Here is a 14,915-nt window from a genome sequence, read left to right as displayed (position 1 = left end):
CAGTCTGTTTATCCTCTCTGGACCCCTGAGCACTGCCAGGAATGATTCCTGAGTGCAGAGCTGGGAGTAAGCCCTGAGCATAGCTCGGTGTGGCCCCAAAACAAAACAAAAAGATCAGGAGGAAAAAAGTGGTGAGAAAGAAGGTGAGGTAGTTCCCTGGTCCAGGGAGGTGGGCCAGGGCTGGGGCATGTGCTCTGTATGCAGGAGCCCCAGGCCCGACAGCTCGCACCTAGGAATGATCCCCCGAGCACTCAGCCTGGAGCAGCCCCAGCGCTCCCCTCAGCCAATAACTGCCCCCTTCAGTGACGGGGGCAAGAGAAAATTCAGCGTTTGCCTGGCCTGTGGCCAATCAGTGTTGGATCCCGGGTGCCACCCGGTATGTCCTCCGAGCCTGCCAGGAGGGATCCTGGAACACTGAGCCAGGAGTAAGCCCTGAGCACTGCTGGGGGTGTGGTTTCCCCCTCCGCCCCCTCAAAAAAAAGAAAAAGGAATAGATGAGTGACTGAGAGATAGTACAGGGGTTAAAGTGCTCGTTTAGGGGCTAGAGCGATAGCATAGCAGGTAGGATGTTTGCCTTGCATGCGGCTGACCCGAGTTCAATTCCCATCATCCCATATGGTTCCCCGAGCACTGCCAGGAGTAATTCCTGAGTCCACGAGCCAGATGTATGTGACCCAAAAAGAAAAAAAAAAAAGTGCTGACTTAGCACCTGGCTGACTCTGGTTTAATTCCTGGTACCCAATATGGACCCCCAAGCACTGCTTGGGGTCAGTCCTGAGCACAGAATCAGGAGTAGTGACTGAGCGTTGCTGGTGTGGATACCCTCCCTCCACTCTTCCCTCCACCCGTGCCCCCCCCCAAAAAAGAGAAAAGGACAAGAAAAGGGGTTCATGGGGCTCCCTTGTGGGTCAGAGGGAAGAGGCCGAAGGACTGGCCAGGGAGGGTGCGGGACCCCTAGCGGGTTCCCTAGAGTGGGGTCAAGCGTCCCCCCTTCGTTTTGCAGAGCTCAGCGTCTGTGGACGGCAGCGGTGCCGTGCCTGCGGGGGCTCCAGGCCGAGACAGCGCCGAGGGCCCCCCGCCCCTGTATAGCGCCAACCACGACTTCAAATTCTCCTACTCAGAGATCAACTTTCAGGACCTGAGCTGGTCCTTCCGCAACCTCTACAAGTCCATGCTGGAGAAATCCTCCTCCTCCTCCTCCTCGCAGCACGGTGAGTCGGCCGGGCGGGCCCCTGCAGCGTTCCCGGGCCCCTGGGGAGTGGGCAGGGGTGCGAGGGGAGAACGGGGCCAGCCTCTGCTCTCCCTTCCTCCACCTGGCACCCACGGAAAGGTGAGTCGTTGGCCAGATGTGACCCCAAACTCATTGGAGTTGAGCGTTTCAGGAACTGCCCTTGTTTTTTATTATTATTATTATTATTATTATTATTATTATTATTATCATCATTACCCTCTCAGAGAGCCTGGCAAGCTACCGAGAGGATCCTGCCAGCACGGCAGAGCCTGGCAAGCTCTCCGTGGCGTATTCAATATGCCAAACACAGTAACCACAAGTCTCACAATGGAGACATTACTGGGCCCGCTCGAGCAAATCGAAGAACAATGGGAGGACAGTGCTACAGTGCTACTGTTATTATTGCTATTATTGGGTTACACCTGGCGATGCTCAAGAGTTACTTCTGGCTCTGCACTCCTGGTAGTGCTCAGGGGACCATCTGGGATGCTGGGGATTGAATCCAGCTCAACCCCTTGCAAGGCAAATGGCCTCCCTGCTGTGCTATCACTCCAGCCTCATTGTCCTTGTTTTTTTTTTTTTTGGGTCACACCCAGTGATGCTCAGGGGTTACTCCTGGCTCATACACTCGGGAATTATTCCTGGCAGTGCTCAGGGGACCATGTGGGATGCTGGGAATCGAACCTGGGTCGGCCATGTTGGCTGCATGCAAGGCAAATGCCCTACCCGCTGTGCTATCGCTTCAGCCCCTGTCCTTGTTTTTTAATAACTAACCACCGCCCTCCTCATTGGGGTCGGAGCCATAGTACAGCTGGCCTTGCACTTGGCCAAGCCCGGTTTCATCCCTGGCATCCCATATGATCCCCTGAGCACCCCCCGGAGTGATCACTGAGCACAGAGCCAGGAGTAAACCCTGAGCATTGGAAAGTGTGGCCCCCAAACAAAACAAAACAAAAATCCCTCCTCCCCCGACCCTTCTTTTTTTTTTTTTTCTTTTTGGGTCATACCTGGTGATACTCAGGAGTTCCTCCCGGCTCTGCACTCAGGAATTACTCCTGGCGGTGCTCAGGGGGCCCTATGGGATGCTGGGAATCGAACCTGGGTCGGCCTCACGCAAGGCAAATGCCCTCTCCGCCGTGCTATCACTCCAGCCCCCCCTTCCTTTTTTGTTTTGTTACTGTTCTTGGGCCACCCCCTGTGCTGCTCAGAGATCAGTCCTGACGAGGCTGGGGGACCGGGTGGGATCCTACGGCTTTTCTTGGCTCAGCCGTGTGCAAAGCTCACGACTGACCTTCTGTATTATCTCTCTGTCCCCCCTCCCCCCGCCCTGCCCCTTCTGCTCTGCCACTTCGTATTTGCCACTTCGTATTTGGGGTACCCTGCTGGCCTGGTGAGTGCTCAGCTGGGTGGAGGGTGCACCGTGACTCAGTGCTCGAATGCTTAGTCGCGGAGCTTGCACCCGTGCCCATGGCCTGGGGTCAGGGCAAGTCCCACCCTCAGCCTCAGTTTAGTGGGTTCTGGTGCTTGCTGTAGATCACAAGTCCTGCTGTGGCACACCCACACCTTTTTTTTTTTTCTTTTTGGGTCACACCTGGTGATGCTCAGGGGTTCCTCCTAGCTCTGCACTCAGGAATTACTCCTGGCAGTGCTCGGGGGACCATATGGGATGCTGGGATTTGAACCTGGGTCGGCTGCGTGCAAGGCAAACGCCCTACCCGCTGTGCTATCTCTCCAGCCCCCACACCCACACCTTTTTAGTTGCTCACTTGGGCGTGTGTGTGTGTGTGGTGGGGGGGGGTGGTGGAAATCACACCCATTTGTGTGGTGCCTGCCTGCCGTTTCTTTTTCCCCCTTTTTTTTTTGTTTTTTGTTTTCTTTTGGGTCACACCTGGCAATGCTCAGTGGTTCCTTCTGGCTCTGTACTCAGGAATTAGGCCTGGCGGTGTTTGGCGGACCATATGGTATGCCAGAAATCAAAGTCGGGTTGGCTGCATGCAAAGCAAATACCCTTCCCTCAGTGCTGTCGCTCCTTCCTTCCTTCCTTCCTTCCTTCCTTCCTTCCTTCCTTCCTTCCTTCCTTCCCTCCTTCCCTTCTTTCCTCTTTCTTTCTTCCTTTCTTCCTTCCTTCCTTCCCTTCTTTCCTCTTTCTTCCTTCCTTCCCTTCTTTCCTCTTTCTTTCTTCCTTTCTTCCTTCCTTCCTTCCTTCCTTCCTTCCTTCCTTCCTCCTTCCTTCTTTCCTCCTTCCTTCCTCTTTCTTCCTTCCTTCCTTCCTTCCTTCCTTCCTTCCTTCCTTCCTTTCTTCTTTCCTCCTTCCTTCTTTCCTTCCTTCCTTCCTTCCTTCCTTCCTCTTTCCTCCTTCCTTCCTTCCTTCCTTCCTTCCTTCCTTCCTTCCTTCTTTCCTCCCTTCCTTCCTTCCTTCCTTCCTTCCTTCCTTCCTTCCTCTTTCCTCCTTCCTTCCTTCCTTCCTTCCTTCCTTCCTTCCTCCTTCCTTCCTTCCTTCCTTCCTTCCTTCCTTCCTTCCTCTTTCCTCCTTCCTTTCCTTCCTTCCTTCCTTCCTTCCTTCCTTCCTTCCTTCCTTCCTCTTTCCTCCTTCCTTCCTTCCTTCCTTCCTTCTTTCCTTCTTTCCTTCCTTCCTTCCTTCCTTCCTTCCTCCTTCCTTCCTTCCTTCCTTCCTCTTTCCTCCTTCCCTTCCTTCCTTCCTTCCTTCCTTCCTTCCTTCCTCTTTCCTCCTTCCCTTCCTTCCTTCCTTCCTTCCTTCCTTCCTTCCTTCCTTCCTTCCTTCCTCTTTCCTCCTTCCTTCCTTCCTTCCTTCCTTCCTTCCTTCCTTCCTTCCTTCCTTCTTTCCTCCTTCCTTCCTTCCTTCCTTCCTTCCTTCCTTCCTTCTTTCCTCCCTTCCTTCCTTCCTTCCTTCCTTCCTTCCTTCCTTCCTTCCTTCCTTCCTTCCTTCCTTCCTTCCTTCCTTCCTTCACACCCAGCGATGCTCAGGGGTTCCTCCTGGCTCTGCACTCAGGAATTACTCCTGGCGCTGCTCAAGAGACCATATGGGATGCTGGGGATTCAGCCCAGGTCAGATTATGCAAGGCAAATGCTCTACCTACTGTGCTCTCATTCCGGTCCTCCTTGCATGCCTTTTCTGGGTCTCGTGCAGCCAGAAATCTCTTGTGGTGCCCGGGATCGTAGCTGGCACAGCTGCGAGGCTCGCGCTCGATGCCCATGGGACCCCTGGGTGTGAAACTCATGGCCCGGCGCTTGCACGCTTCAGAGTCCACCTGTGAGAGGCAGGCGGGGTTATTGGCTTCAGAGAGTTGGAGTTAAGAGGCGCTTCTAGCACTAAGAAGTGATTGTTTTAGCTGCAGACAAGTTATTTAGAGGGTGGCCACTAGGGGGCAGCAGTGGCACCCTTAGAATCTGGCATTTGGCTGGGATTTTGCAATTTTGCCAGGAGAATCATATATGTGGTTTAATTTTCTTGTTTTGTTTTGGAGCCACATTCCACGGGACTCAGGGTTACTCCTGATTCTTCCCTCAGCAGTTACTCCTGGCAGGGCTTGGGGGAATCTTTATTTATTTATTTTTTTTTGCTCTTTGGGTCACACCCAGCAATGCACAGGGATTACTCCTGGCTCTGCTCTGGCAGTGCTTGGGGGACCATATGGGATGCTGGGAATCGAACCCAGGTCGGCCGAGTGCAAGGCAAACGCCCTACCCGCTGTGCTATCACTCCAGTCCAGCTTGGGGGATCTTATGGGATGCCAGGGATAGAACCTGGGTGGGCTGTGTGCAAGGCAAATGCCCAACCCACTGTACTATCTCTCTGGCCTCATATAGTTAGTGTGTATGTGTGTGTGTGTGTGTGTGTGTGTGTGTGTGTTTAGAAAAAAAACAGTTCAAACATGGAAAAAACAGAGAAAATCATAAAATAGGCATTCATGTTTTCTTCCAGCCTTTGCAGTTACCAGTATTTTAGGCGGACTTCCTTTCCCACCCAGCTATTTTTTTTCCCTCTTAGTGCAATTTCCAGACATGTTATTATGTAAATACTATTTCAGTAGGCATTATTTTATTTTAGTGAAGTAAAAGAGTTTTATTTAAGAACTTGGAAGAGGAGAAAAACAACCTGGAGAGTAAAAAGAGAGAAAAGTCGGGGCTGGAGCAATAGCACAGCGGGAAAGGTGTTTGCCTTGCATGAGGCCAACCCAGGTTTGATCCCCAGCATCGCATAGGGTCCCCCAAGCACGGCCAGGAGTAATTCCTGAGTGCATGAGCCAGGAGTAACCCCTGTGCATCGCTGGGTGTGACCCAAAAAGCCAAAAAAAAAAAGAAAAGAGAGGAATGTCCACCTCCCCCTTCCCCTCCCCCTCCCCTGAGCAGGGGTGGTCCTGCAGAAGAAATTCTGAATGATCACGGCTTTCCATTTTTTGAAATCTCTGCTCTTAACAAAATTAATAACATTTTCTTTAAGAGCAGCTCATATCTTGCCCGTACTCAGATTTTGTGTTTTGAATATGTTCTTGAGTTTTCCTGATTTGTGGCTGTTGGTGGTTTTTTTTTGGCGGGGGAGGGGGGTGGTGCACCAGGACCACATCCTGGCATGCTCAGGGCTGTGCGTTGCCATAGATAATCTCAGTGTCTTTCTTTTTTTATTTATTACTGAAACACCATGAGTTACAGTTGTAGACTTACAAATTTTTGTGCTTGGGTTTCAATTATACAATGATCAAATACCCATCCCTCCACCAGTGCCCATTTTCCACCACCACGGATCCCAGTATCCCTCCCACCCCCATCCCCCCATCCCACCCTGCCTCTGTGGCAGGGTATTCTCGTTTGTTCTCTCTCTCCTTTTGGGTGTTGTGGTCTGCAAAAGAGGCATTAAGTGGCAAACATGTTCAGTCCATAGTCTACTTTCAACATGCATCTCCCCTCCTGGGAGGATCCTCCAAACACCCTTTATTTGGTGCTCCCTTCTCTATCTGAGCTGCCCTTTCCCCTAGAATAGTTGGACCCAAATCAGAATTTTTTTTTTTTTTGCTTTTTGGGTCACACCCTGTGAAGCACAGAGGTTACTCCTGGCTCATGCACTCAGGAATTACTCCTGGAGGTGCTCAGGGGACCATATGGGATGCTGGGAATCGAACCCGGGTTGGCCGTGTGCAAGGCAAATGCCCTCCTCGCTGTGCTATTGCTTCAGCCCCAATCTCAGTGTCTTACACATCTCCCATGCTGATGGCTCTTGGGGACCATGCCACGTTCAGTATGGAGCCAAGGGCTCTCTCATGCCAATCTGCACTCCAGCCCTTTGGCTGTCTCCCTGGCCCAAGCAATAGAAAATATTGCACAGCGGTAGGGTGTTCGCCTTACAAGCGGCCAACATGGCCGACCCGAGTTCGATTCCTCCGCCCCTCTCGGAGAGCCCGGCAAGCTACCGAGAGTATTCGATATGCCAGACACAGTAACAACAAAGTCTCCAATGGAGACGTTACTGGGCCCGCTCGAGCAAATCGATGATCAACAGGAGGGCCTTTACCTTTTTTACCTTAAGGTAGTCTGTAGTAATTTTTTAAAATCTAGCTTTAAAAATTTCTGATTGGGGGGCTGGAGTGATAGCACAGAGGGTAGGGCGTTTGCCTTGGACACGGCCAACCCAGGTTTGATCTTCAGCATCCCATGGGATCCCCTGAGCACCACAGGAGTGATTTCTGAGTGCAGAGCCAGGAGGAATCCCTGAGAATTGACAGGTGTGACCCAAAAAGCAAACAAAAAAACAAAACACACAGACACACACACACAAACATAAACACAAAAACCAAACCCCCAAGCAAAAAGCACCAAACGTTACACAGGTGGGGAGGACGGGATTGACCCTGGATCTCCTGTTCTCCAGCCATATATGTCCCTGGTACCTTTGTCATAGCTCCTGAAAACCTGTCTTTAAATGTGTGTGCATGGGGTGGAAAGATAGTACAGTGGGTAGAACACTTGCCTTGCACCTGTAGCCAGCTTGGGTTCAGTTTCCCAACACCCCATCTGGACCCCCCCAGACCCACCACGAGTAATTCCTGAGCTAGAGCCAGGAATAACCCCTGAACATTGCCGGGTGTGATCCCCCCAAAAAAACAAAAACATAAACAAAACACCGGGCTGGAGTGATAGTACAATGTGTAGGGCGTTTGCCCTGCCTGCAGCCAACCCAAGTTCGATCCCCAGCATCCCATAGGGTCCCCTGAGCATCACCGCCAGGATTGATTCTTGAGTGCGGAGTCAGGCGTAAGCCCTGAGCCTTGCTGGGTGTGACTCAAAAAGAAAACAAATGAACAACGACAGAAAACCCCACCAAACCCCAAAACAATAACAACAACAACAAAAAAACCAAACTGTTACACAGGTGGGGAGGATGGGATTCACCCTGGATCTCCTGTTCTCTGGCCATATATATCCGTGGTACCTGTTTCTTAGCTCCTGAAAACCTGTCTTTATTTATTTATTTTTGCTTTTTGGGTCACGCACCCAGCGATGCACAGGGGTTCCTCCTGGCTCATGCACTCAGGAATTACTCCTGGTGATGCTCGGGGGGACCCTATGGGATGCTGGGAATCGAACCTGGGTCAGTTGCGTGCAAGGCAAACGCCCCACCCGCTGTGCTATCACTCCAGCCCGAAAATCTGTCTTTAAATATGTATGCACGGGGCGGAAAGATGGTACAGTGGGTGGAGTGCTTATCTCACACCTGTGGTCAGTTTGGGTTCAGTTTCCCAACACCCCATCTAGGCCTCTCTCCCCCTCCCCTCCCCAAACCCACCATGAGTGATTGCTGGGCGCAGAGAGTGAGGAGTCAGCCCTGAGCTCAGCAGAGTGTCACCCAGAAACCCCGGGTGGGGAAAATTACATGCACCTGAAAAATAAACTAGGAGAGAGAAATGAGCAAGAACAATGCAAGTCACTGGGGGAGGGATGGGTACTCAATCATTATATAAAACTGAAACCCACGCACAAAAATTTGTGAGTCTACAACTGTATCTCAGGGTGTTTCACTAATAAAAATTAAAAAAAAAGATTTTGATCTGCATCAAGATTAGTACCAGGAATTTTGCTCCATGGCTTGGAGGCCAGCCACACATGCTAGGGGAAAAGGGAGCTCAGATAGAGAAGGGAGCACCAAATAAAGGTGTTGGGAGGACCCTCCCAGGATGGGAGAAGCATGCTGAAAGTAGACTATAGACCAAACGTGATTGCCACTCAGTGCCTCTTTTGCAAACCACAGCACCCAAAAGGAGAGAGAGAACAAAAGGGAATGCCCTGCCACAGAGGCAGGGTGGGATGCGGGGGATGGGGGGTGGGAGGGATACTGGGATCCGTGGTGATGGGAAATGGGCACTGGTGAGGGATGGGTATTTGATCATTGTATAATTGAAACCCAAGCACAAAAATTTGTAAGTCTACAACTGTACCTCAGGGTGTTTCACTAATAAAAATAAAAAAAAAAAAAGGATAATGCAAGTCACTGACCTGCTTTCTGTCCCCGCAGGCTTTTCGTCGCTCCTGGGGGACATGCCGCCCTCCAGCAACTACTACATGTACCAGCAGCCGCCGACCCCCCAGCAGGCCCCGCCCCCCCAGCAGGCCCCGAACCCGCAGCAGGCCCAACCCCCGCCGGGCCAGCCGCCGCCTCCGTCCACCCAGGGCCCCTCGGCCGCCGTCGGGGGCGCCCCCGCGCTGCACACCCCTAGCCCGGACGGTTGTCCCCCGCCCGGAGGAAAGCCCGCGGGGGCCGAGGGCTACGGGCCGCCCCCCGTGATGGCCCTGCACCCGCCGCCCCTGCAGCACGCAGGGTACCACCCTCATCAGCACCACCCGCAACAGCCCCCGCCGCAGGCCCCGGGCCAGGCGCCCATCAACAGCCCAGGCTTCGGTGAGTCCCGAGGGCGGGTGGTGGACCCCCAGGGACTGCAGCTGAGAGTGAGCGAGGGAGGGACCTTCTGGGGGCTTCGGAACTGTGTTAGCCCGAGAATTCTCGCCCGCGCGCTTGGCAGTCCGTGCCCTGCACCGCTCTGGCATGTACCTGCAGCCCAGAGTGGCCGTCCAGGGAACAGTGCCCAGGGAAGGAGACCGCAGGGAGTCCCTGCAGTCACTGCGACAGTGGGGTCCCGCAGCTTCTGTACACAGCGGGGTCCTGCAGTCTCTGCCTGCATCGGGATCCTGTAGTTTCCTCCTTTTTTTTTTTTTTTTGCTTTTTTTGGGAGGGGTCACACCCAATGATGCTCAGGGATTCCTCCTGGCTCTGCACTAAGGAATTACTCCTGACGGTGCTTGTGAGACCACATGGGATGCCCCAGGTACCGAACCCCGGTTGCCTGCGTGTAAGGCAAATGCCCTACCCACTGTGCTATCAGTGGGGTCCTTCAGTTTCTACCCGCAGCGGGTCCCGCAGCCTCTGTGCACCGTGGGGTCCTGCAGTCTGCGCGCAGCAGATACCCAAAATCTAGGTGCGCACATAACCCCTGCCCCCACATTCTTTGCCCGCAGTGGGTCGGGCAGTTTCTGCGCGCAGCAGATACCCGAAATCTTGGTGCGCAGTGGGTTCACGCAGACTCAGTGTGCCTTGGGTCCCCCCACATTCTCTGCACGATGGTGGGGTGGGGGTTCCCGCACCTATCCATTCCTTCTGGATGTGGGAGCCCGGCGTACTGCAGACCTGAGTCCGCTGAGCCCCCCTCCCCTCCTCTCTTCCAGCCTTTCCTCCCGACTGGTGCTCCAACATCGACTCCTTAAAGGAGAGCTTCAAGATGGTCAACCGGCTCAACTGGTCCAGCATTGAGCAATCCCAGTTCTCCGGTATGGGTGCAGAGAGGGAAGCTTTGGAGGGTACAGGAGAATGGCGGATCCTCTTCTCAGATGGATTTTGATGTGGCCTTAATGTCCCATGACAGTGGGTCACCCTCACCAGCTGTGTGGCGGCAGTTCGGAAACCCTGGGCTGTCATTTTATTTATATATAATTATTATTGTTAATAATAATTAACAACGCATGAAGGTACCAGCAAGGAACAAAGGCATGCGGGTCCTGGAGCTGAGATCTCCAAGCCTGCTCGGATCGGGGCTGAGCATCCTCCACCCAGATCCTCCTTTTTCCAGTAGGTAGGGGTCACACCCACCAACTGGCTCCCAGTCCTGTGTAATCCCATCAACGGCCAAGACCCAGAGACTATAAAACCCAGCTTCTGGAAGCGCACGGCCGCATTTGCGGCCACACGACATCTTATTATCTCATTCCTACTTTGGACAAACTGACAGGCTATCGAATGTAACCTGTTCACACGGCAGAGTCTGGCAAACTCCCCTTGGTGTACCCAATATGCCAAATACCAGTAACAATGATGGGTCTCATTCTTCTAACCCTGAAAGACCCTTGAATATGGCACCTTGTAAAAAATCTCAGGGCTAGGATGAAGGAGATGTTACTGGGGCCTGCTCGAGGCAATCAATGAACAACAGGATGGTCGTGATTGTGATCATGATTATTGTAATGAGGGGGAGGGGGTTGGGCCACCCTGGGCAGTCCCAGGGCTCTCTGTCCACGCTCTGCACTCAGGGATCAGTCCTGCTGGGGTTTGGGGATCAAATCTGGGTGGAGGGCATGCAGAGCTAGCATTTAATTAATACCCTCGTCTTATCTCTCCAGCCCTGGACCTTGATTTTTATCTTCCAGTTGCCATTTCCCGACTGTGTGATCACAGCCTGTTAACTCAGTCATTTTTGTGTTTCTATCTGTTTTGAAGTTTTGCTTCGGGGGGATAGAGAACTGGGAGGGTGTGGGGAGGACGGCTGACCTGGGTTTAATTCCTCTGGAGCCCATCTGGTCCCTGAAGCACCACTAGGAGTGATCCCTGGACACAGAGCCAGGAGTCAGCCCTTGAGCACCTCGGTTGTGGCCCCAGAACATCCCCTCCTCCAGTTCTATTGGGTTTCAAGTTTTGTCTAGAGATGGGAATTAGAAGAAGAGTTAAGAGAGTGGAAAAAAATGCAAGAGACAGCCATTGGGTGCCAGAGAGGTAGTACGGGGCTCAAGGAACTTGCCTTGCATGCTGCCAACCCGGGTTCAACCTTGCCCTGTGGCCTCCTGAACCCTGCCAGGAGTGATCCCTGCACCCCGAGCCGGGGGTCAGCCCTGGGTGCAGCCCTCCCAAATAAAAGAGAGAACATAGAGATGGCCTTTGAATGGCAGGGACAGGCCAGCTATGCCACTGGCCGGCTGACTGCAGGTGCAGCTGCCACCTTGAGGCAGATGCCACCCCATCGGTCCTCAGGGCACCCCACAGGCTGAGCCTTCCTCCTCCTCTGTGTGCAGACCTGATGGAGTGCTTGCGGCAGGCGGAGCAGAAGAACTGGAGCCTCGACCCCCACCACATCGCCAACCTGTGTGACTCCCTCAACCACTTCCTCACTCAGACTGGTCACGTGCCCCCCCAGGGCACCTCCCACCGGCCACCAGCCCCTGCCCGGATCACTGACTCCTGTGCCCTCACCAGCGGCAAGCAGGAGACCCCCATGAACCAAGGTAGTGAGCAGTGAGGGAGGAGGTGGGGCAGGGCGGGGCGGGGTGCCCCCATCGACAGAGTCCAGAGAGGTCATCTTGGGGACCGTCGGGGGCTCCGTGAAGCCCTGTGCTGAAAATGCCACGGTAGGGGGCCGGAGCCATAGTTCAGCGGGTCTGGTCCTTGCCTTCTGTTCAGCCGATCCAGATTCGATCACCCACCACCTCATGGGGTCCCCCGAGCACCCCCAGGAGTAATTCCTGAGTGCAGAGCCAGGACTCAGCTCTGTACTCTCTCTCTCGTCCCTCCCTAATCAGGTCTCTCTGGTTTTGTTTGAAGTAGCCCCCAGCTACCTGGCGGTGGTACTTGGGGTGGGGGGTGGGGGGCCATGTGTTCACTCCTGGATGTGCCCAGGGCCCCTCTGTGGTGCCAGATTGTGGATTACCACAAGCAGAGCATCTGTAATTCTCCAGTGAATATTTTATTTATTTATTTTTAAAGAAAGTGGTCACTATTTATTTATTTATTTTTGCTTTTTGGGTCGCACCCAGCGATGCTCAGGGGTTCCTCCTGGCTCTGCACTCAGGAATTACTCCTGACGGTGCTTGGGGGACCATATGGGATGCCGGGGATCGAACCCAGGTCGGCCGCATGCAAGGCAAATGCCCTACCTGCTGTGCTATCGCTCCGGCCCCAGTGAATATTTTATTTTTTAAATTTTATTTTATTTTTGCTTTTTTGGGTCACACCCGGCGATGCCCAGGGGTTCCTCCTGGCTCTGCACTCAGGAACTACTCCTGTCGGTGCTTGGGGGACCCTATGGGATGCTGGGAATCGAACCCGGGTCGGCCGCTTGCAACGCAAGCGCCCTCCCCACTGTGCTATCGCTCCAGCCCCCCAGTGAGTATTTTAAAGATCTGTGTCTATCGGCGGTGTTTCCCCGATTCTGGCATCTTAGTCCCTATTTCCCCTAAGTGCTGGGGGCCGAAAGCAGCTGTGGAAAAGCTTCCTCCCTGCGGGCACTTCAGGGCAGGAGGAGATCCCAGCAATTCTGAGGGGAGAGCATCTTCCCTCCCTGGTCCCTGCTCGGCTGCGTGTTAGGGCCCCGCTCCAGCGCGTCTTGTCTTGTCTTGGCAGTGAATTCCTACGGGCACCCCCAAGCCCCTCACCTCTACCCCGGCCCGTCACCAATGTACCCGCTCCCCGCCCCGGACTCCGCAGGATACAGCCGTCCAGGTAAGGGCATCAGAGCCGCTGCCCCCAGGCAGCCAGTCATTGCCGTTGCACTGGCCTTGGGCTCAGGGCCTGCACAGGAAGCCGGATGGGGAGGGGCGGGGGCGTCCTGGAGACGAGCCTCTCAGAGCAGCCGGTGTGTGCGTGCATGCAGGGAACAGCAGCGGAGACAGCGAGTCTCGTTTGGGGGCCTGGATGGGAGATAGATGCGCTGCAGTGAAGGGGACTTTGCTACCAGCCTGTCTGCCTGCTGCCCCGTTTGCTCTCCGGGTGCCGGACCTCTAGCCTCAGGGCAGGCATCAAACTCACAGAAGGGTGTGTGTGTGTGTGTGTGTGTGTGTGTGTGTGTGTGTGAGTGGCGAGGGGAAAGACCCTGTTGACCATGTGTTGTGTATGTCTGTATATGTCTGTGTGAGTGATGAGGGGACAGACCCCATTAACCATCTGTCGTGACATGTGTGTGTGTGTGTAGTAAGGGGACAGACCCTATTGACCATGTTTTATGGCAGGTGTATGTGTGTGTGTGTAAGTGGTGAGGTGAGGGGACAGACCCTATTGACTACCTGTCATGACATATGTGTAGTAAGGGGACAGACACTACTCTGTCCTCTTATGTCAGGGTGTGTGTGTGTGTCTGTGAGTGCTAAGGGGACAGACCTCATTGGCCATCTGTCATGAGTGTGTGTGTGTCTGAGTGGTGAGGGGACAGACCCCATGGACCATCTGTCATGATGTTTGAGTGTGTAGTAAGGGGATAGACCCTACTGACCACCATTTATGGCAAGGGTGTGTATGTGTGTTTGTGTGTGTGTGCTTGTGTGTGTGTGTGAGTGGTGAGGGGACAGACACCATTGACCATCTGTCATGACGTGTGTATGTGTGTGTGTAGTAAGGGGATAGACCTGACTGACCACCTCTTATGGCAGGGGTGTGTGTGTGTGTGTGCAGGAGGACAGACCCTACGGGTCACTCTCATGATGGGTGTCTGTGTCTGAGTGTGAACTGCGAGGGGACGCCCCGAGTTGCCCTCAGTCCCACCAGATGAGCAGACCCTGCAGCTGTCAGTCACGTGGGCGAAACCACAGGATTCTCCTGAGCGCTGAAGTTTCCCATTTGGGGCGTGTCCCCTGATTCCAAGTCCTGGTTTCCCTTGTCACCCAGATACAACTTCCCGAACCTCGGGGCCGTTTGCTAGAACATTCTCTGTGTTCTGGGTACTCGCTGCCCACGTCCATCCAGGCAGCCCGGCCGGGCCTCCGTCCCCCACCCCCAGGGCTGGTTCCCTGGCACCCATTTCCGAGATGCCCCCGCTGTGGGCAGCCCGCACCCAGATAACCGGGCCAGGAAGGGCGGTGCTGCCTAACGCTCTCTCTCTCTCTGTCTTCCTCACAGCCCACCACATGGTCCCTCGGCCGCCGGTGCCCCCTCCTGGGGCCAACGAGGAGATCCCCGACGACTTCGATTGGGACTTAATCACTTAGTGTGGCGCGGGCCGTGGGCGTCTGGCCCGGGCTGGCCGTGGGAGCTGAGCGCGCCCGGCCGGGCCCTCCCTCCTGGCTGTATATAGATCTCTCTCCCCTCTGTTCCTTTCTCTGTCCGAGAAACCACCACAAGATGCTGCCGAAGATAACCCCCCTCTCTCCCGCCTCAGCCTTCCTCTTCTTTCTCATCCCTCCCACCCCCCACCCATTCTTTCGTTGTTACGCTTGATCATCGTTATATTCTTCTTCTTATTGGTTGGGTGCAGTCCCCGTGCCCTGGACCAGGTCCGAGGTCCCTCCATCACCGCTGTGCTCGTTTCAGAACCTCTGGCTGCCTGGGGGTGGGGGGTGGTACCAGGCTCGCTCCCAGAAGGGTTTCACATCCCACTTGCCCTTGGGGAACCCAAAGGCTCCTCCTGCCATTCTGCCTGACCTGGTT

The 14,915-nt window shown here is 54.2% G+C and overlaps 1 protein-coding gene across 1 annotated transcript in view; it reads left to right on the top strand.

The window, feature by feature from the left end:
• Nucleotides 1-14,679, top strand: part of FOXJ2 (forkhead box J2) — a 34,489-nt gene extending 19,810 nt beyond the window's left edge. Inside the window, exons 6-11 of the mRNA XM_056134686.1 lie at nucleotides 1,004-1,211; nucleotides 8,757-9,140; nucleotides 9,962-10,063; nucleotides 11,576-11,785; nucleotides 12,900-12,998; nucleotides 14,388-14,679. Coding sequence (XP_055990661.1) covers nucleotides 1,004-1,211; nucleotides 8,757-9,140; nucleotides 9,962-10,063; nucleotides 11,576-11,785; nucleotides 12,900-12,998; nucleotides 14,388-14,476 — 1,092 coding nt within the window. The 3' untranslated portion in view covers nucleotides 14,477-14,679. The remainder of the gene's footprint in view (nucleotides 1-1,003; nucleotides 1,212-8,756; nucleotides 9,141-9,961; nucleotides 10,064-11,575; nucleotides 11,786-12,899; nucleotides 12,999-14,387) is intronic.
• Nucleotides 14,680-14,915: the final 236 nt, after the last annotated feature.

Source organism: Sorex fumeus, unplaced genomic scaffold, assembly GCF_029834395.1.
Source record: "Sorex fumeus unplaced genomic scaffold, SorFum_2.1 ptg000101l, whole genome shotgun sequence".
NCBI classification, from domain to species: Eukaryota; Metazoa; Chordata; class Mammalia; order Eulipotyphla; family Soricidae; genus Sorex; species Sorex fumeus.
This window is presented reverse-complemented; position numbering and strand designations above follow the sequence as displayed.